The following is a 23,310-nucleotide window of genomic DNA, read 5'->3' on the forward strand; positions in this document are numbered from 1 at the left end:
AGGGGCCCAGAATTGCTAGGGACGGCCCTGCCTGGCTGGAATAATTTAGTTGGGGATTGGTCCTGCTTTGAGCTGGGGGTTGGACTAGATGACCTCCTAAGGTCCCTTCCAACCCTGATGTTCTATGATTCTGTGAACCCACTTTACTGATCCAGTCAAATGCCTAGTATGAGACAGTTGGGGGAGGCAGGGCAGAGGTATCTCCTTCCCATAGTTAAGCTAACAAAATTCCAACCTGCCACATAGACATAGGAATGAATTTGTTTCCCTTCAACTGCATATCCTGATGAAGACCCTCATCTGGTGGTATACAAGCTTTTATACAGAAGTTCACATGGTTTCGTGCCCTGCTGGATAAGTGCCTAACAGAGGGACTTTAACAGATCCTCAGGAAAGCATTTCCATAGTCAGTCCTTGAAACAAGGAAGTCTTGGCCCCTGCCTCATTCACATGGAATTTTGGGACAGAGAACAAAGACAAGCCGCCACCTGACCTCAGCTGTTTTGGAGAGTCATGCAGGAGACATGTCAAGCAAATACCTCAAGCCTAGATTATTAAAAAGAGTTTTCTTTTGACTTATGAGCACAACACTTAGTGAAAACTCTGGTTTTCAAAAGGCATTCAGTATATCTAGAGAAACAGAATTATACTTGCATCCGATGAAGTGAGCTGTAGCTCACGAAAGCTCATGCTCAAATAAATTGGTTAGTCTCTAAGGTGCCACAAGTACTCCTTTTTGCGAATACAGACTAACACGGCTGCTACTCTGAAACCAGAATTATACTACAGATTCAAACTTCATTCCTGGGATTCTCATGCTATGTACCTCCAGGCTGCAAATGTCAAGCAAGTGGTCTTTGCTTTTCATTTCCAGATTTAATCTAAAAGATTCTGGGTTAGGCCAGAGGCTGGCCTTTCTTGATTTAAGGGTCTGTGTGTGCCCAGCATGGGCTCTGAATGAGTTAATATGGACCTCAGAAGCCAAATCAACATATCAAACTGCATCTGCAGAGTGGGCCAGTAGGAACTGGGGAGCCTGTTAGTGTTCGAAAGAATAAAGCATTTGTTTTGAGCTGCCTAGCGGAAAGGGTCATACAGCTTGCCTATTCTTTCAAACATTAACGGTCCTTTCTGTAATTCAGATGTCTGGAAAAAACAAAGAAGTATTGCCCGTATAAGTAGTGGTTAATAGTGTTGTGCCTCTCTTAGGACAGGTCTGCACTACAGAATTACTTCGGTATAACCACGTTGCTCAGGGATATGAAAATTCCATACCCCGAGCAATGTAGTTATACTGATGTAAGCACTGGTGTAGGCAGCATTATGTCAGCAGGAGAGTTACTCTCACTGACATATCTACTGCCTCTTGTGGAGGTGGATTAACTCCAACGGGAGAGCACTCCTGTCAGCATAGAGCATCTCCATTAAAGCACTATAGCCGCATCAGTGCGAACTGTGCCAATGCCGTGTTTTAAGTGTAGACCTGCCCTTAGAGTGCACTTATTCTACACAGAACTAAAGACAACTCCCCTATTACTAATAGACTTCCATTGGCCCTTCCATCCAAAAGGAGGGACCCTAAGCTACAAATGTGTTGTGACAATCAGAGGCCAGACACCCCAAGGGGAGAACAGAAGGTTTAAACCCCCCCCCCAAAAAGCAGTTAAACCAACTGACTGCATACAATGTTATTGTACTAACAAATATATCAAGTGAGGTCTTTTGTGCAAGCTTGTAATGCTCTGAACTTGACCATTATGACATATGTATACAGATTGTCATTTTACATTTTGTGTATTTAGAAAACTGCTCAATCTGTGCTACAACTTCAGCTACACCTCACAGCAGGGTGGTGAGCAGTCAAGCAGAAAGGGGCACCTACCAAGCCAGCTGTTCACATCCAACTGGCTTCAGGTAACTATCCCCATTGTCCAGCCCAGGAAGAGACATTAATGGAAAGACACTGAGATAATTTGACATTGAAAAGAAGATTCCAGCTTCCAAGTTGGGGGGAATTTCCCACTTTGACTAACCACAAGTCACCAGGGACAAAGAGAAAAAAAATAAGTCTTTTAAAAGCAGGCTTGGAACTGAAGTTTAGCCGGAACCTGGGGGACAGTCTCAAAGTGGCAGGCTGTCTGTGAATGCTGAATGCCTCCTATAGCTGGGGGGTATGCTAGGAAAGACAATAAGTGACTTATTAGAAATATGAAAACTTAAGCCTGATGTTGCATCTTTATATTTATTTTCTGTGTAACTTGTGCTTCCCCTTAATTAAAAAAAACAAAACAAAGATGAAATGGTAAGTACGCTTTATTTTTATCCCAAGCAGATGTCTGGTGTGCAAACAGTGCAGAGCATGTGTGCCAAAGGGAGCTGATAACGGTGGTGCTGGTTTCATGCCTTCAGAGTTGACATACCAGAGGAGAACGGTCCAAGTGTCTTTCAGGAAAAGAATAAGCAGGCCTGAGAACCACAACACCAAATATACTTGACCCTTCCCTGTGCCCTACCCACCTATTCTTTTTCCCTCCATGCACATCCCCAATCTGCTGCCTCTTTAGTTGTAGTGAGACTGCTGTTCTCTGTCTGTTGAGCACTCTCCTGTGGGGGTGCCATGGGCAAGCTCTTTCCTGGGCCCAGCTGGAGAGATGCCTTTAGATAAATGCACAAGAGAGAAAACTCAACTGAGCTTCAACAAAACAACGAAACTGGCTATGCACCTAATGTTGTCAAAAGAACAAACTGAAAGAAGAGATTTTTTCCATTAAACTCCTGCAGTCACAGTAATCTTAAATACAACAAATCTTGAAACAATAATAGGTACAACACTTTCAGATGAAGACAGTTTACATGTTGATGGGATCTCTTTAAAGAAAGGCTACAGTAAAAGAAACAAAATAGACGAATTTGGCAAACATTCCCTCCAAACCCCCAGAGCCCAGTATTTTAAGTGGATTGTACACTCTCAATCCTCACATGCCTATAAGCAAAATAATAAGAGTACAATACTGGTTCAGTCTGATTGCTGACCATTTAGGTCAGCAACTACCTGAAATCAATGTTGCCTTTGGTGCTACATATATTATTCAACAAAGTTTATTATGAAGCCTACTTGGGTAGTTCACAAATGGCATGTCACAGAGTGCATCCCAGCTTTATGATTCAGTAATCTTTATAACCTAAAAAGCCTACACAAAATATTTCTTGTAGGCCATCAGCCTATTCAATCTGACAGTACAGTGCTTGTGAATTAGGCAAAAAATGCAACACTCATCAACTGAGCTTTTACCTATAAAAAGACACAAAGGTGCAGATATGATCTAGATTGGACCACTTTCACAGACTACATCTAGCATTGTGGCCCATCTTTTACAGATTATGCAATAAAGAGAAGTAAAAAAAAAATGCAACTCTGCATAAAACTAAGTGTCATTCCCTCCCCCCCCCCCCACCAGTAACATTGCCAAGCAGAGATGGGGGCGGGGGAAGTGAGGACAGCCAGCTTCATCAATATTACTGTACATGCTCAGTACAATCCAAGCAGCAAATCTGGGAGGAGCATGACCCTGCATTTCCCCCCACCACCCATGTATCACCTCTTGTGCCCAGTGCGGACTTTTTAAAGTGATTAAGTGCATATGCATATAGTTACAATAATACAAATGTAATTGCTGAGGAAAAGATTGTCTAATCCTTTGGAGGAATTTATTGCAGATAACTTTCACAGTTGCATCTATCACACACAGTAAATGGAATTGGAGGACTAAAATGTATCAGACTTGGCATCCATGCACAATTACCTCCTGATTTACCTACATGCTGGGGGAAAAGTTTTAGATTAAAGAGAAATCAAGGCTTAAAGTGAAGAATAAGAAAACTATTAAAAGAACAGGCTAAAGATTTATGAACAAATGAATCTGGAAGTCTGATAGTGACTTATGTCGCTGTCTGTTAGCGCACCTATTATATGTAAAGGCAATAAGTAACCTGGAACATTCTGCACTCAACACTTGAAGGAATATAACACAATGGAAGCTATACTAAGGAATAAATTCAGAGAGATTAACAAATATTTGCTATAGTGAAATAATAATGATTTTTCATAACTTTCTTTTAAGATTAATGTTGATCTGTAACCTGTAATGGAAGATACTAACTTCAGACAGAATCAAAGCCTTAGAATGTTTATTTTATTTATTCATTATTGGTGACCAAGAATAAATTAGCATTATTTTGAATTAGCCTTGTGGTCATACTCTGCATTGCCCTCAGAAACTACTTTTAGGGGAACTGCCAAAGGAAACTATTGTAGAGTCATCTAGAAAAAAAAAATATGTTTCTGTTCTGCTCAGGACCCACCTTCTACCTCCCTCATAACCTTTACCTTTATTCAGATACACACATCCACCACAAGTGAAGTCACTACATAAGATCTGCACAAAGAAATTCAACAGGTTGTTTCTATTTCAATCAACATTAGAGCATTTTTACTTCCAGGGACAAAGGTTTGGATCCTCCAAGAGACTGAGCAACCTCAACTGCCTTTGAAGACAAGTGACTCCTCAAAGGGCTGTAACACAAACATTTTTAAGTACCAGTGTAAAATAATCAGGGGTCAGCAATGTGTCCATGGTAAAAATGTTGAGGTCCGTGGTAATTTTTCAAGAAACATTGAATGACATAACCCCCACACACACAATGTCCATCACTAAGTATGGTAACTTTGTCAAGTATCCGTCACAGAACATGGTGGTGCCAACCCCTGAAAATAATTTTATTTGACAAGAGTATGAGGGCCTGATCCAAAGCCTGTTCACAGAGGCCACACATGGAGGGGCACACCGGGTCACGTGTGTCCGTCCTGTCCCCACCCCTCAGATTCACTGCTTGGCTTTTACTGAGAATGCTCAGTAACATCTGCTGATGCTGCTGCCCTCACTATCAACAGGCACAGGTCATCTCTGCCTGTTGAAGTCAATGGGGGAGGGGAGGGTCTTTTATTGAATTCAACAGGCTATAGATCAGGCCCTAAGGAAGGATCATGTTCTAACAGTCAGCAGGAGCAGAACAACAAGTGAACAGTATAGCGCTGTGACAAGAAGTTTGCTCTGCAGTAGTGACAAATTTTGAAAGAAAGTGATGTGCTGACATGGCTGTGCTACATATAACTGACAAGATGTATCATCAGGTAACCGCCTCTTGCGCACCCCCTCAGGGCAGCCCTGCCTCAGTTTCCCCCTTCATGGCGTTTCTTCGATAACTCTCAACCCTGTTGTCCTTTCACACCCCTTTTCAGGTTCTGGTTTATTAAATTAACAAACATTCAAGATGTCAAATCCATCCATCTACCTCATCATCAGGTCACTCTGAGGCCTTTCCTGCCTATAGTCTCACTCCTCAAGTCCCAGGTTTCCTCTTCTGGAGCCTACTCACTCCCAGCAACCTCTGTACTCCATTGTAGTCTCACTAGGAATCCCCCCTCTCTGTACCTGACTGCTGCTCTTCATAAGGGAATCAGCTGATCCCTGCTCAGGTGTGTCCCCTTAGTAACTAGGGTTGGCTGGCCTTAGCCCTCAAAGGGGCAAGCTACCTTGTTACAAAAAGCAAGTGCCGCTACAGCTGTGCATCAAGAAAAAAGGAAAGAGGATGTATTTCCTATTCCTAGCCTTATAAAGATAGTACAAGTGCCTTTAAAAAAAAAGTAGCCACATACAAAATCATTCTATTGGAATTCTGTCTAGGTTTTTTTCAACAGGTTTTTTCTATCGCATAGGTGTAAAATAGAAAAAGAAGTTTCTTGTTTACGTGTAAACTCAGCTGTATGTGATAAAGATTTTCTCTTTAAGTGGTGAACACTTTTGGAATAACCCTAGATTTTAGAGTGTGACTCTGCTTATACTTAACAGGCTCAATTTATAGATTTGCTGGAGTTTTGTTTAACCATTGGGTCTATGTTTCTGTTGTCAAAAAAAAAAAACCCTATCAATTTAAAATAATGATTGTACAATATACAATAATGAAATGGCAGGGATATTAGGGACGGTCAAACAAACAGAACATGGCACAGAATGTAAAGTCTTTTAGGTTCAGATAACTAGACTTATCTACAGATCTCAAGATCCTTCCTTTCCCCTCTGTCCATCAACTGCAACAGGCTCAATTTCTTCCTTCCATGTGACATTTTATACACTGGAGCTCTACTTGTGACCGCTCTCTCCCTTCTATATTTACATATTCATTGGGTAACACTGAATAAGGGTTTCAGTGGAACAGATTATATTAGGTACAATAAAGTGTCCTGCATTTGTGAGAATAGAGGAGGCTAAGTGAATTGGACTATTCCTGAGCCAGTATTGCGTATACACAGGTACAGAAGACTGAAATACAGTTTTCCCATCATTAGGTAGGAGTAAAATGAACCCTTCCCTTGTTTCTCTCCTCTTATGAACGTCCATGATATTTTTGCAGTGCTAAAATACCTGAATTATCAATGGTTCCAACAGCTTCTCCACTGTAAATGTCTGGATCTGAAGATCCTGAGGATCAATTTTCAATGTAACACTTGGCACTGCTGCTGACATGTCACCTGTATACAAAACAAAGATACAACAGTAAATAACAATAATTGGGACAGCAAGACTCATGCTGGTATAGACCGAGGTACTTGGATATGTGGAATGAGGATCAGGGCCTAGGCTACTACGGCACGTGTGTCAACATAATATTCCTAACAAATTGTAGAAAGAATGTTAACTGTTTAGCACCTAGAAAAGTGGTTCCCAAACTGGGGTTTGCACAATGTTACAGGGGAGTTGCCAGAAAAATTTCCCTAATGGCAGCCAGAGGAACCTGGGCATGGGAGGCAGCAGGTGGGACCCAGTTGCAGGGCAGACAGTCCAAACCCAGGAGCACTGAGCAGGCAGCCAAGCCCCAGTCAGTGAGCGGGCCGGCAGCCCGAACCCGCAGCAGTTGGGGCAGGCAGCCCGAGCCCTGCCCCTGTCAGTGAGGGGGCCGGTAGCCTGAGCCCTAGTGGTCAGCATCGGGTTGGCAGCCCAGGCCCCACAGAGCTGGGCAGTTGGGGCTGGCAGCCCAAGCCCTGGCGGTCAGCGGGGACCGGCAGCCCGAGCTCAGTGGAGCGCTGAGCGGGCAGCCCGAGCCACAGTCAACGGGGTCCAGCAGCCCGAGCCCTGCAGAGTGCAGAGCCGGAAGCCCAGACCCCGGTGCGGGTCAGCAGCCTGAACTCTGTGGTGGGCAAGGCTACAGCTAGGACCCCAGGCGCGCAGGTGGCAGCTTGGACCCCTGTCCTTGGCAAAGAGGGAAAGTTGGGCGGCATGAAGGGCAGATTGAGCAGGGGCCATGCTGAACATAGGGGGGTGGTCCAGGCTAAAAATCGTGGGGCACCCCCCTTGGGACGGCTCTGGTGGCAGAAGAAAAGGCGTTTGCATGCCAAACCAGCTGGAACGACATTGTAGCCAATGTAGCAGTGTTAAGGTGCCTCAGTAATTCGATACTAAGTCATTCTCTCTGGAGTGCTGTTTTGCTTCAGTGAGACGTGAGTGAATCTTCTCATTTTCTAATTTGTTGGTTGTTAGCATTCTCTGGGTTATTTTTATTAGAATTTTTGAACACAACTTCAATGGATAAGTGGCTGAAAAAGGAAGGTGTAAAGATGCAAGAATCAGCTAGTGTTTCCTCAAGTCCACACTGTGGAAAATCTTAGTCTAATGATCATGATGGTCCTGTGAAATCACTTACAAAGAAAAGAAAATATGACAATGATTATATAAAATATGGCTTTACATGCATTGGTGATCAAGAACATCCAAAACCACCATGCATAATTTGTGGTGATGTTCTAGCAAACAGCATCCCCAAACCTTCTCTACTTCAGCGCCATTTAGAAATTAGGCATCCTGCACAACTCAACTAGCCTGTTGATTTTTTCAAGAGAAAATTAGCTGAGAGGAAAAGTGAGATTACCAGTTTTATATCCAAAGCAAGTACTGATAATGAAAATGCATTTGAAGCATCATACCACATGAGAAAGCATCAAAAGCCCGTACCATAGCAGAGAGCTTGATTGGTCCATGTATTAAAAAAAAAAAAAAGATATAGTTCATTGCATACTTGGAGAAAAGGCTGCAAAAAGGATTGACATGATACCTTTGTCCAATAATACCTTGTCACGAAGAATTAATGACATGTCAAATAATGTAGAGACTACAATTGTACAGAGTGAAAAATAGTCCATATTATACTATACAGTTGGATGAATCAACTGATGTAGCTAATCTAGCTATTTTGCTACTGTTTGTACATTATGTGAATGAAGGTATGGTCAAAGACGACTTGTTTTGCCGACCACTGGAAGAACGTACAACTGGAAAAGATATCTTCAATCTGACTAATGCATATTTTCAAGTAAAGGAAATAGATTGGTCTCGTTGCCTAGGCATTTGCACTGATGGGGCCACATCAATGACAGGGAAGCATACTGGATTTGTAGCGCAAACAAAAAAGGTTCCATCAAAAGTCTCTTGGACTCATTGCAGTATCCATAGACAAGCCCTCGCAACAAAACGCATACCTGAGGGACTTACGGAAGTGCTGGACAATGCAGTGAAAATGGTAAATTTCATAAAATCACAGCAAACAAATTCCAGAATATTTCACGTACTTTGTGAAGAAATGGGTAGTATACACAATTGTCTGTTGACCCATACCAAAGTTAGATGGCTTTCATGGGGCAAAATCCCTGTGCGCTTGTTTGAGCTTAGAATGGAAATCCTAGGGGTTTTTTTCCCCCAACAGCCACTCTTTCCACCTTGCCAGCTGTATAGAAAATAATATCTGGCTCCAGAGCCTAGCTTATTTAGCAGATATTTTCTCAAGAATTAATGACCTACATTTAGCTCTTTAAGGTCTCAATATAACAGTTTTCAATGTGCAAGAGCGAGCTGAATCCATGATAAAGAAGTTGAAGTTCTGGGAAAGTTGTTTGGAAAATAGTCAAACTGAGTGTTTCAGTAATCTGCCAGAAAGTCATGAAGAACACAAACTTCAGTTGGATCAGTGCACTAAAACTAATATAATTGCACACCTTTGCACAACTTCAGGGAATACTTTCCAGCTATGTCAGGCAATAATGACTGGATTCGCAACCCTTTTGATAATACCACTTTCTCAACACAGATATTGAACACTGAGGAAAAAGAGAAATTGATTGAGATCTCCTGTGATTACAAACTGAAAAGGAGTTTCAGAAATCTGTCATTAATCAACTTTTGGCTGAGTTTAAGAAACGAGTACCCCCTTCTGGCAGAAAAAGCTACTACAGCTTTGTTCCTATTTTCAACAACATACTTATGCGAGAAAGCATTTTCCTCGTATGCATATGTGAAAACCAAATACAGAAACAGACTTGATGCCGAACCAAACCTTAGACTTTATCTTTCTCCAGTGGTTCTGGACTTCTAAGTGCTATGCAGAGCAAAGCAAGCACATCCATCGCACTGAGGAAATTTAAACTTAAATCCCTGGAAATACTCATTTTTACAAGGGGGTTCATGAGATTTCACAATTTAGTGAAAGGGGTTCGCAGTTTGTTAAAGTTTGGGAACCACTGACCTAGAAGATACATTAAACACACCTTTGCAAAGTATATTTAACCAGTAAAGGCTTCTAATACAGAAATAACCGATGATGGTCTTTTATAAACAGGACTTATTATAACTGCTGTATATTTCAATAGTAAAATACTGTGGTTATGCAGTCTAGGGTGACAATGCATCTCCTTGTGGTGAACCTAGCACTGATTTAATGTAAGACAGTAAACTCAGGGTTTCTAGTGAAAAAATGTGTTTAAGTTGCCTATAACAACATGTTAGTTGCTCATATTTCCCTCCCCGTGTAATGAAGAAAATATTAGCTTCAGTTGTGTTGATAATGATGATTGAAGAGTTAAGGTTAGAGGCACATTATGGTTGCACCATTCTCAGTAAAGGTTACATAAGTAGCAAGTCTACTGCTTAATTACTAGTCTATCACATTTGCAGCTAGTCGTGGGTTCTAGTATATTCAATTGTATAGGAGTAGAAGTCTTTACAATACTATTCCTGACTAAAGAAAACTTCCTACTTTTTTGTCTAGCACTTATAGCAAGAATTATAGACTATGAAATAAATTTAAGTATTTTGGTATTGCCCAAAAAATCCTGAGGCAGCCTTAAAACAAGAAAATTGGGTTATTTGATTTGAATGTTGCAACTCCATTATATGTAAAGATACAACACAGTATGCATCGTATAGGATTACCACCACACTTAAGGTCTGCTGTCAGGCCCCAGTTCAGGAAACCATTTGAGCACATGCTTAACTTTAAGCATATGTTTAAATCCCATTGATTTTAGTGTGACTTAAGCACATGCTTAAAACCAAATACATCTTTAAGTGCCCTCCCTGAGTATCCTAAAACAGGAGGTAATAACTGTGCCAAAGCCCATGTTATATAGGTTAAAGTTGCCTCTAAGAGAAACTGGGGAGGACATTAGTCCCCACTATAAAATGGAGAAGGCTACTTCTTGTGGGAGTTAATACCTGTCAAGACATCTGTTGACATGATCATGAGCACTAAAACATCAGCTGTCTCCCTTCCCCATTCCCATATTATTTTATTATTTATATTCACATAGCAATTGGGACCACTAGTCTTGGACCATGACCCTAGAGTGCTAAGCGCTGTACAAACATGGAACAAAAAAAAGTTGTCCCCACCCCATACAGCATACAATCGAAGCATGAAAGATTGTGCTACCTAAAATCTTCTGGCAACCCTATAGGGAACAAATATCAAAACCAGCCACATCTAAAAGGTATTGCTCTCCAGTAGGACAGAATAAAACACTCATCTTTCATCTTTATTAACTCAGCAAAAGCTCATGTGAATCTACATCTAGATTGACTTTAATAGGGCCTGGATGTAAATGAAAGTTTTACCACAGAGTCAAATGGGGCCAGGATTTCAGCCCTGGACTTTAAATTAGAAACAAAACTGGCTTTGGCATGACAGCCGTAAGAATCGCAAAAGCCAGAATTTCACATTAACGTTGTCCCGAGGACACCACTTTACCCAGTGTCTGTGTTAAAAAAAAACTATTAAATCTATTTCTTTATTTGCATCCTTATCACTATCAAAATTTATGCCATTGAAAAGATGGATCAATTCAATACAGAACAATAGGCAACAACCATTGCTGGAGGCCCTTTGTTAAAATAATTTGTAGTAGAATCAGGATATTCTTCTGTTCTGGTGCAACTCTTGTTGTTCCATTAAAGTTACATTGGCCCCCTAAATTTTTGGTTCATATCTGCTATTTGAAAATTTATGAGAATGAATGACAACTTTCAAAGACTACAAAAGCTGCACAAAGAGCAAACAATTTATTTCATCCATCCTCCCAGCTTTTGTAAAGTTTTCTTATCCCATTTTCATCTCAGTTTTTTCCATCTCCATAAACCTGAAATTGGCTATACTGTATATGCTGAAAAACAAGGTCATTTAGATGATCCTCATTTTTTTGCATAGTTATTCACTGTCAGTTAACTTAACACTTAGAAAATATTGAAAAAACTATTTTTTCTTCTAAACCAAGAACAATTCAGCAGGAAAGAAGTTATCTATAAGCTTCTCACCTATTCTCATATTCTCGGCATTTTCTAGTCTTCACTGTGACAAAGTAGACTCTCTGCATCTTCTGTCCAATGGAGGTAGCAAGGGAACATGATGGTTTAGTACAATGGTGCTGAACCTAAGTCATGAATGCTTGAAATAGCAGGATTCCAGTTCTGGTGGCACATCCCCAAATAGACTTCCATAGTCTGGGAGGGACTGATATACCTGCAGTTATGTAGCTATGAAATCAAGATGCCTTTCAATTTGGTAGTGAACCTTTATATTTCTAAGCACTCTCTCTGTACAGACATCAGAGAGACTTTTCAGAGTTCAGTTTAGACTACCAGAGGAGATACCTACTATGTACACCCTCACTGACTTCACTTTTGTTCTTTCTTGTTCTGCTGCTGTTAAATCTATAATAAGAGATCCCACTGACTGCAAAAATCTGTTTGCTCTTCATGTATTGAAAAAAAAATACCCAAGTGCATAATGCTCTGACCCCAGAGTGGATGTCCAATGTTAAAGATGGGGCTATCACAAGCCAAGGTGGAAGGAAGTACAGATACAACAAAAATCCACAAAGGTGCTGGCTGTCAACCTGTCACTTTATTTTGGGGCACTAATGCTCAGAAAAGGTTCCCCCATCACAATATAAATAAGAAATACAAAACTTCAAAACTTGCCTAGCATGCATGTAAGTTACACACTGCTGCTAAATTAGGGTTATTTCTGTCAACATTTGCAAGAAATTTAACAGTAACCTGGAAAAATAAATTTCCATTCAGACAGTCACACATCCATTTTGCATTAGGACATCTCATGCAAGCTCTAAATATTAATGCAAGGTCCTTTTTGACATATTGGTATGAAAGCTAATTCTAATATCAATGAGTTTATGGTTTCCAGAAACGTATTATCAGCTAGCCAGCCATGCATGTCCACTTCTGAATTAGATTCCACATCTGAACCTACATTTGATACCTATTTAATGCTTCTTAAGCTGCCACTCCATGATAAACAAACAAGATTGGCTTTGTATAGAAGTGGAGCCCTTGGTCCAGCCTGACCATTGAAGTCAATGGGTTCTTTCCACTGTCTGAGAAAACCAGATTCTTCTGCTGTTTTAGCATCACAGAATAGTAACAATTTCACACCCTTAAAAGGCCTGTTTTCTTCAACCTACTGAAATTCACCTTTTTTTTTTTAGGGGGGATGGCAGGGGGTACGTCATTGACCTGGCTTTCTGAAGTATCTAGCCAAAATGTCAACTGCATTTTCATTTTAAATTAAATGACCCAGTCCACTTATTATGCACAATGCCCCTGGGTTTTGCTTTGCAGCTTTGAATTTAGTTCCAAGGTTACTTTCCCAAAATTGGAAGTCCAACTTGAAGACCACCACAGCTGTTGCCAAGAAAGAATTCAGAATAAAATTAACACTGTCCATTTGCAAGTCTGCATATCAGTTGCAAGGGGAAGCACCTCATGCTTCTATTGTCAGTTTGAAGAAATCACTGGAAGATTTTTTGGTTTCTTTTCTCTTTAGACATACTCATGATTTAAGTTGTTCCTAGTGGAGTCACCTTAACTCAGTCAAAATGTGACAACACTCCTTAACTCCAAAAATACAAAAATAAAAAGCACTCACTCCTTGCCTGTTTGACAGCATGCTGCAGCCCCCTTCACACTTACTCTCCTATAACAAATACCCAAAGTGAAAGATGACTTCTTCATATTTTGCATATTCCTTGACAGGTTGGAGACTGTTGTAAACATCCTAATTTTATTATCCCACCACTTGTTCTCATCTTCTTGAAGATCAGTTTGATCCAAAACCTTGGTTCTGAACAGTCTTCTTAGGGCATGTTACAAACCAGACTCAAGTTTTGAAGCTGAGAACCATCTCTATTTGTTGTTGCAACCCCTTGCTACTACCAGTTTGTCTAATAAACAGACATACTTATTGACTGCTTAGAGTCAGATCAAATCCGTATTAAGGCAATGGTAGTCCTCCCACTGCCTTCAGCAAGCTCTAGGTCTGGACTTTATATTGTTAAAATTAGTGGGAAATGTGTGGCAAAATTCCCAGCACTGCTCTGAAAATCTCAATCATATATTCTAAACTACAATAAAACAACTGAACACTTTGACGTTTCTGGAAAGTAGTATTTTGTAGCATGCCTCTTTCTTACAAGAAGGAATTCCCCTAAAGGTGGCTTCGATAACTGCAAAATCTTAACAAGCTAGAACTAGGGTTGCCAATTTAGGTTGGACATGTTCCTGGAGGTTTCATCACATGACAATCTTTAATTAAAAAATAATTTTTAATTCCTGGAGACTCCAGGGCAATCCTGGAGGCTTGGCAACCCTATTTAGTACAGTTTTCACAGTATTACTTACAAGCTATTTTGAATCCTCAGCTGGGGTGACCCACAGAAGCATTCATAACATTCTATGTTTTCGCTATCATTTTTATGTTATTAATTATCAGTATTCTTGTGGATTAGAAACATATCAAGGCAATAAAGAGGAAAGTATAGAAGCAATCAGGGAAAATACTTAAGATATTTCTGATATTTGTAACTTCAGGAGAACCGTCTGTGCTTGTAGCTGGAGCTATATTGCCTCTTTGCTAATCAAACAACTTTCCCAGGTGTGAATTTCTTGAGAACCACTGGGATCACAGCCCATTGTTTAATAAAAACAAAATATCTACTCTAGTATAGCATGCCCTTTGGACACAGTAAGGCTCTAGGTTATAAGATACTTTGATGCAAGGCTGCTATAGTTTGGAACTTAGATATATTAATCTATACAGAAGTCAATTTCACCAGTGTATTGCAATATCTTAGAACACTAGACAGGACTTTCAGGTGTCATGGAGATAGAGTATTTCAGTCTCAATGGAACAAAAAACAATAACCTGCACTCATACACAACGGTATACTTTAAGCTAAGTGCTAATTTTTGTTGTGTCTTTTTATTACGAACTATGTCTAAACTGACAATGTTCAGCATTTCAATGAATAAAAGAATGGGGGGGGGGGATTGTAAATAAAGAAAAGTAAGAAAGTTTTCTGCAGCCTGAAGTAAAATTCAACTATAAAAATTATAATTGTTAAACAAACTCTAAGTACAATGGGTACTCTAAATTAAATAAAATAATGACAGAAAGTGGCTCCAAAAATACAGCTAACCTTTCTAATATATAATCATTAGAATTTTGTTTACTGCTAAAATCACTAATTGTACTTACAAGATAATAACATAACTCACCTATTCCAAAACAAACAGTCCACATTCAGGCACTAAAGCAACTGTCTAAACACCAGAAAAATTGCTTAGAACTTCAGTACAACTATCATGGCTCATGGTGCATCTGCAAGCTGATGGCCTGACAAGTGCTCTAGTGTATTTCAGGATGACTGACAGGGCACAGTGGCTGCTGGTGGGGGTAGGGCATCCTTAAAGCTACATACTAAAGTAGAAATATGTCAGATATAATTAAAAACAGAACAGTGCCTTTCTAATTTATTTTGAACAACGAAAGGATATGGAATATATTTTTGCCATGACTTCTGGTGTATATCCTGAATCACTATTCTTTCTTTTTCCATACAGTCTGGTTATATGACCACCTCTGTCTCAATGCCATGACTCAGACTTTCAAACTGGACAGCAAAGGAATTCATAAAGATATTAACACATTTGTAGGCTCAATTATTTTTCCCTTTCTCTGTCATATGGCATCCCATGGGATGCATCTGGTTCATAAAATATACTTGCCTTATGCCTACTTTTATAAAGAAAGAGACTCTACAAGGAAACACTACTGAGCTTAAATCTTATACCAGTTTCACCAACAGCAAAGTAATCTGGCTGGGATGCATTCTTAATGACTATCATGTGCTTTCCTTTTTAAACCTTGAGATTGTTCTCCTGAATGGATCTTTATTTCCTAGAATTTGTACCCTGAACTGATGTTCATCTTCTAACACCTGGCTAGCCATTCTCAGCTCAGAAATGAATGAGATTTAGTAGCAGACATCACAGTTCCATCCATCAGACACCAGAGGTTGCTTGCTGAAAGCATTATACTTGCTAAATGTCATTCCTGTAAATATAGGAGATTCCTACGGGCTATAGTCCTCTAAAGAAAGGAAAACAAGAGACTGGGGAAAAGCACATGAAACATCGGATCCCTCAAAAAGATGAAGCCTGGCAGGGACATATTTAATAAGATATGTTTTATTTTACTAATTAGCTCTTAATTTTAAGATTTTTATATATAGCATCATCCACTGATGTCAGCACAGCTTTGGGAACAACATTTGTTAGTCCTTCTGCTACACAATCAGCACAGCAAACAAGTCGTATTTTAGAGAAGCCAAAAAAATAACTTCAGTGGAACTATACCTATTTACACCACACAAGGATTGGTCCATTTAACATTGTCTGTTCAATCTGCTATCTTGCCTATACCAATGGCCAATATCAGATATTTCAGGGGAAGGTGAAAAACTCCATATTCCATCTAGCCAATTAATCAATGCCATACATAAAAAGTATTACATCCAAAAAGCATTACATTCGGTTACTCCTTGTCATTAGCAAGAGTTGCCTTCTAGTCAGATGGGCTATCTCAAAGAGAGCACAACAAAATGTGTGTCAGAGGCTTGAGGAAGGTCTCAATGCAGATACCAGTTAATAAAAAAAATATTGTCTTATGTCAAAATCTAATAGTGTATAATCACACTGTTAATGGAATGATAGTATTTTAAAAGTTCCACCAACCCTACCAACAAGCTTGCAGTGATGCACCCACGGTTACTGTACATTGCACCATAACAAGATACAAATCGCATACCAAAAAAAGTAAAAAACCTAACAAAACTAAGGGGCGGGGCGAAATAAGGTATCTACACAAAGGGTGAAATCCTGGCTCCACTGAAGTCAGTCAGTGAAATTTTTGCTTACTAGCATTTTACATGTTCAAAGAACAGCTCCAGCTGACTTCAGTTGCAGTTGTGAGTACTCAGCACCCCTGCAAATGTAGTCCTAGATGTCTTATACGGTTACCCAGAAAATGAGAATCACATAATTAGTGGTCAGCTATGAAAAATGGGGTTTAGATGCATCATACAGGAACTCTGGGACAGAGACAGGAATAGAATGCTACCCCGGAGAATTTAATTCAACTGCCTTAACTATTCGTAGATTCCAAGGCCTGAAGAGACAATTATGATAGTCTAGGTTGTCCTCCTGTATAACACATGCCAGAGAACCCCCCCAAAATAATTCCTCAACCATATCTTTTAGAAAAAAACAATCATGATTTTAAAATGGTTAGTGATGAAGAATCCATCTTAGTAAATTGCCCTCACTGGCAAAAAATTATGCCTTTTATCCAGTCTGCATTTCTCTATCTTCAACTTCTAGCCATTGGATGGTGTTAGACCTTTCTCTGCTACATTGAAAAGCCCATTATTAAATATTTGTTCCCCACATAGGCACTTAGACTAATCAAGTCATCCCTTAACTTTCTCATTGTTAAGCTCCTTGAGGCTATTTGGCTTAAACTATCACTATAAGGTATGTTTTCTAATCCTTTAATAGTTCTTGTGACTCTTCTCTGAAAACTCTCTAATTTATCAACATCCTTCTTGAATTGTTGGCAGACAGTATTCCAGCAGTGGTTGAACCAGTGCAAAATACAGAAGTAAAATAACCTCTGTATTCCTACTCAAAATTTGCCTATTTATGTATGCAGGAATAGATTAGCTCTTTTGGCCACAGCATAAATTTGGGAGCTTATTTTCATCTGATTATTCACCATGATCCCCAAATCTTTTTCAAAGTGCCCACTTCCCAGGATAGGATCCCCCACTCTGCAAATATGGGCTACATTCTTTGTTCCTAGAGATGGACATTTACCCATATTGAAAGTCATATTCGTTCCTTGCACCCAATTTACCAAGCTTATCAGCTCACTCTGTATCAGGGACCTGTCCTCTTCATTATTCACCACTCCCCCAATTTTGGGGTCATCCGTGATGATGTTCTGTTTTCTTTCGGATCACTGATAAAAATGTTAAATAATCTAGGGCACAAAACTGATCCCTGAAGGATTCCGCTGGAAACACATCTACTCAGTAAAAATTCCCTGTTTACAATTATATTTGAGACCTATCAGTGAGCCTGTTTTTAATCCATTTAATGTGTGCCATGTTAATTTTATATCATTCTAGAAAAAAGTCTAAATTTATTATGTCAGTACTATTACATTCATCAACCAAATTTATAAACTCAGCAAATTATAAGTTAGACAGGATCAGTTTTCCATAAGCCCATATTGATTTGTATTAGTTATATTATCTTCTAATTCTTCATTAATTGAGTCCCATATCAGCCTCTCCATTATCTTGCCCAGGATAGATATCAAGCCTATAATTACCTGGGTCATCCTGTTTACCATTTCTAAAAATTGGCATATTAGTTTTCTTCCAGTCTTCTGGAACTTCCCCACTACTGCAAAACTTACTGGAGCGGGAAAAAAACCAAACATTAATAGTCCAGCAAGTTCCTCAGCCAGCTCTTTTAGAACTCTTGGATGCAAGTTGTCAACCTGCTAATTTTAAAATGTCTAACTTTAGTAGCTGTTGTTTAACATCCTTCAGAGACACTAGCAGAATGGAAAGAGTGTTACTATCATAATGAGATGAGACTATATAATTATTTCCCCCCCTCCAAAAAAACCAAATATTTATTGAACACTTCTGCCTTTTCTGCATTATTGATAATTCTACCATTTACATCTAGTAGTGGATCAATATCATTGTCAGGATTCTTCTGGTTCCTAATATATTTTAAAACTCCTTATTGTCCTTATCACTGTTGGCCATAGATTTCTCCTTGTGTCCCTTTGCTTCCTTTATCAATTTTCTATAAATTGTAATTTCTGATTTAATATTAAATTACTATCAACTTCCTCTTTCTTCTATTTGTTATATAGTTCTTACTCAGCCTGTAATGTCCCAAATTTTACTGAGTTGATCAAAAAGAAATGTTCACAAGAACTCAATTTGAAATCATCATATTCCTTGGTTTATTGAGCTATCAAATTTCATTGAGTTACAGTCTTATAGCCTAGTAGCAGCTCCCTCAGTTGGGAATTATGGTGAAGGGTGAGTCTGCAAGCCACAAAAATATATTACCTACTTTTGAGTTTTCATGTTGTGGACATGAATGTATTCTCATTTCTGACCTTTAGCCAAGTATTGCTGACTTCTGATGGTAATAAGCATTTCAAGGAGAATGAAGCCCCACCTTTCATTTCAATATACATTCTTCTGCATGCATCCAAGTAATATGTTCAACTTCGGGTTTAACTTTCACATACTCCTATACCTATTTCAAAGCTTCTCTATTACATCATTTCTAATAAAGTAAGCTAATGTCACCTTTTCCCTTAGGCAAACTGTGTCAATACATTGCATGCCAAGATGCAGGAATTAACAGTGAGTTGTGAAATCCAGTCTGTGTTGTATTTATTACTACACGATGATAATCCTACAGTCTACCCAGTTATAGAGTTTTTGGCTTTGAGCTTGTCTATCAGTTTCTGAGCAGCAACCAAGAGCATTCCCAATGAGCCCAAAGAGTACATCGTGATCCTGATGCGGAAATCCTTACTCAGGCAAGCCTTCCCCTGAAGTATAACCATAAGAATCTGTGATCTTGGTTCTGCCACAGTTACACTGATATTACAAGCATAACTGCATTGAAGTCAATAGAGTTATGCTGGATATATACCAATGTATCTAAGAGATGCTTTAATAGTTGTATTCATAATGTTTTCCCCAGACACACAGATTATGGTCTAGGAACTTTTTAAACCAGAACTGAGCAAATAACTGATTTTTCAATTCAGTGGCCAAACCAAAAAAAAAAAAAAATCCCCAAAAAATGTGTTGTGTCAATCCAAAACCAAAATTTCAGTTTTTCCCCCTCAAACAAAACAAAATTATTTTGAGTCAAACAAAACATTGCTTAATCGAAAAAAAAAAAGTTGATGGTTTTATTCCTGGATTTTTTTTCAAATCCTTTGATGGTTTTTTTTTTAAATCTAACTAAACTTTGAACTGAAACATTTTGAAATTAAACATAAAAACAAAATGGTTCCATTTTAAAATTTTGTTTTTTCTTTTTTAAGCCAAAGCTATTTTCAAATTGTCAGTCCAAAATTGTAATGTTTGGCAAATAAGATATTTGTATAAAATAAGTTCACCCAGCTCTACTTTTCAGTCGCAATATTTGAGCTGTTTAAGTAACCTTTGCCTCGAAGAAAGAAGTATGGAGTGACATGGGGACAATACGCATTCAAGAAGCGGTATGCATTGGCTCCTTTTGTACTCATGAAGTCTTTCACTTTCAAAGACTCTCATTGAAATGAACCGGCCTGTTATTTTTCACTACATGTATTAGGTTTGGGTACTGATCAAATGCTCCACACTTTCTTGGGTGCTAGGTGGTTTTTGGATGGCTGGTTGTACTGTGCTGGTGACAGTATGCAGAGGATGTTTGCATCCAAGCCTCCCTTTTTATTTTTATTTTTTAAAGATAAGTGTTCTGATCTTTAACAAGGACTAGAGAGAATGCTTAAAGGAAGTTCAAGTTGACCTTGTACTAAACATAGCTTATTCTTCACCTCAACAAAAATCACATGACATGTGTTTGCTACAGTAACATACGATGTAACATTAACTTGAAACTCAGAGGAGGAAGGAGTCTTTAAACATTCTTTTTATGAAATTATCACCACACATCTTTTTATTATGGTTGCTAGCTTTTACACTGTGATGTTATTCCCAGTTTAGTAAACATATCTTCATCGTAATCCATTGTAATGAATTAAAAAATCACGTTTTTCATTCTCCTTGTACAGCTGCTATTCTTCACAATAGATTTCCTTGTGTTTCACATTCATGGGCTACAGTAGGCTATTTCTTTGTCAAGTGCCAGTTTTGCATGATCTAGCATCAGATTGATCTAGTCTTTAAAGGTTTACACTTTGACCACTGCATTTACCAGAGTTCCAAGTAATTTAACTATTAAACATTCCCACTGCACACACACTAAACCAAAACCAAGGAGTTCTAGGTGAGCACTTGTTAATTTTAAATTTTTGACTGGGCTGTACAGGAGGAGGAGGAGGAAGAAGTGGTTTCAATACACCTCACCCATTTGCACCCTTCACAGAAATTGGGCACGGTTCTCTTAAAAGACATGGGCACTTCCCCTGGCAAGTGCTCCCAGGGTGATAGCTACCTAAAATGAGAAGGGGAGGGGCAGAGTAAAAGCAGAGCCATAATCCACAATAACCAATCAGCACAACTAATTGGGTGAAATGGGAAGGGTGCATGCTGAACCCCTGGAAAGGGTGGCAGTGCGCTTGTGATTTCAGGATCCTCCAAGACAAGTTCTGGCTGGGTCTGGCAGAATTCTCCCTAGGGCTCCTAGTGCAGCATGGCCCTTCAGCTCCTCTTTCAACCCAGGCAATGGCTTCAAAAAGCCTTCCTGTTTTGAGCCACGTTGTGTTTTCTTTAGATACAATAGCACTTCTTGTTTCTTCTCTTTGTTGAATTAACATGATCACTGTGCTATATTGAAAATGTTATCAAAATAACAAGCTATCACTTTACATTATAAGTGTTTTTCTGGTCCTGCTTGCAGGCTAGTGGGTTCTGCGGGGAGTGTGTGATCTGGGTCTTCAGCAGTCAGTCCGCAAAGACCCAGTCTGAAGTAAGGGTGGATTGAGTTGCCTAACTGCTTTAGGGAACTCTCTGCTTTGTCTCTCTATCTTTTTGGTCCTGGAGTCTAAGAAATAAAGGAGCATTACCTTACAGAAAGAGTATTTTATGTTTTTATCTAGCTTCTGTTTGTATGCAGTGAACGTAAATCACCACTTCCAAATCCTGCCACATATATTTAAATAAATGATTGCTGATCATTGTTGCTTTCCATAGGAGTTGGATTGGGCCCTCACTAATTAATTGGGTGACAAAAGGAGCATTCAGATCTGCCATTTCACACTTCTTCCTCTAAAAATCTAAATAAATTAAGAATATCCAAAGTGCCCAATCCCTTCAGAGATTTTTCCTTCCCTAAAGGGGCATCTACAGGCACAATTCTTCACTGTTGTAAGAGTTTGTGGCTTACACCAAGGGTGAATTTGGCACTCCAATCTTTTAAAAAATACCCAAAATAGAATAAGAAAAATATTCCAGTGCACACAACACTTGAACTAGAATCCATTCTAGAGAACTTTCTTAATGTGTACAAATAATGCAGGTGTTTTCTGAAGTGTGCAGATTGGCTTTTAATAGTCTGCTCTTATTACTATTTTGGAAACAGCGCCTTCTATATTTAAATATCTAAAGTATAAATTATCTTATAAAAACTACCTTGTGCAATGATTCAATATTTTAAATCCTATTTTAAACTCACTAATTTACATTTACATAAGCCTCCCCTGTGCTGGAAGCAACTTCCAGCAAAGTATCAATAAGGGCAGCCTTACTAAAGAACAGCATTCATACAATATCTTATCTTCCCTTGTACAATATTGTGATATGCTTTTTATAGCTGGAAAATATATGACTGCATTGCACAACCCTGGCTAGTGGCTTCAAGTGACAAGATTATGGTGATTTCTTGTATCTGTGGAACCAGCATGAAAATGCATGTTTACAAGTAAGAAACATACTTTTTAGGAAGTTTGAAAAAAATTCATCTTATTTTTCCACTGACATTTGAGGGGAGACTATTCAATTAAGCACCTGTAATTCAATTCACAACTCAATATACTTTCAGTATAAACAAAATTCCCTTCATTCTACTTCAGTCTTACCTTTCAAATCAAGAAGCCAACTCTAACAAGACGACTAAGAGTTCCAGGAAACTACTCTCTGACAAAGTCTTCTTGCAGAGTTCTGATTCCAGATCCACTGAAAAGGACTAGCTTCTTTGGTTGCCTGTCAATCACAAAGATTAGGAAAGGAAATAGAAGGGGAGAACAATGGAAAAATATAGGAAAGGGGAGGGTGATATCCATCTGGTACCGCCTTCTGTACTGAGAGTTACTGACTTCACTGACAACTTGTTACTGAAAATACCTCTTTGAAAAAGCCCAGGCTAGTTCCTGTAAAACCTGCGAACACTGTCGATAAGCTTTTAGAGTAGTGGCCGTGTTAGTCTGTATCCGCAAAAAGAAAAGGAGTACTTGTGGCACCTTAGAAACTAACAAATTTATTTGAGTATAAGCTTTCGTGAGCTACAGCTAACTTCATCGGATGCATGCAGTGGAAAATACAGTGCTTTTACAGTCTCATTCAAAGCCCACTGAAGTCAATGGAAAAACTCCCATTGATGTTAGTGGGGTTTGGATTGGGACTTTAAGGAAGATCCTTAGAATCAGTTTTCCCTCTTCTATTTTCAAACAGCTGATCTGCACATAAATACACAAATTAAAGTCACAGGAACCACATAGCATGAGAGATCAAAGAAAAAGAGCAAAAGTGATAGGTAGGAGACCCATAACAGACATTGTAATTGAAACTCATGTCACATATTGCAG

At 39.1% G+C, this 23,310-nt stretch overlaps 1 protein-coding gene across 10 annotated transcripts in view; it reads right to left on the reverse strand.

Moving 5' to 3' along the window:
- The window catches only part of CTNNA3 (catenin alpha 3), a 946,302-nt gene extending 923,484 nt beyond the window's left edge, over nucleotides 1-22,818 (reverse strand). For 4 of the 10 annotated variants that reach the window (XM_075130836.1, XM_075130834.1, XM_075130830.1 and 1 more), the window contains exons 1-2: nucleotides 14,952-15,050; nucleotides 6,483-6,589 (exon numbers count right to left, since the gene is read on the reverse strand). In XM_075130836.1, the coding sequence (XP_074986937.1) occupies nucleotides 6,483-6,589; nucleotides 14,952-14,976 (132 nt within the window). In that variant the 5' untranslated portion in view covers nucleotides 14,977-15,050. Of the gene's footprint in view, nucleotides 1-6,482; nucleotides 6,590-14,951; nucleotides 15,053-22,584 lie in introns of those variants that run through there. The other 6 variants (XM_075130833.1, XM_075130837.1, XM_075130832.1 and 3 more) reach the window with 3 other exon arrangements.
- Nucleotides 22,819-23,310: the final 492 nt, after the last annotated feature.

This window comes from Caretta caretta, chromosome 7 (genome assembly GCF_965140235.1).
Source record: "Caretta caretta isolate rCarCar2 chromosome 7, rCarCar1.hap1, whole genome shotgun sequence".
Classification (NCBI taxonomy): domain Eukaryota; kingdom Metazoa; phylum Chordata; order Testudines; family Cheloniidae; genus Caretta; species Caretta caretta.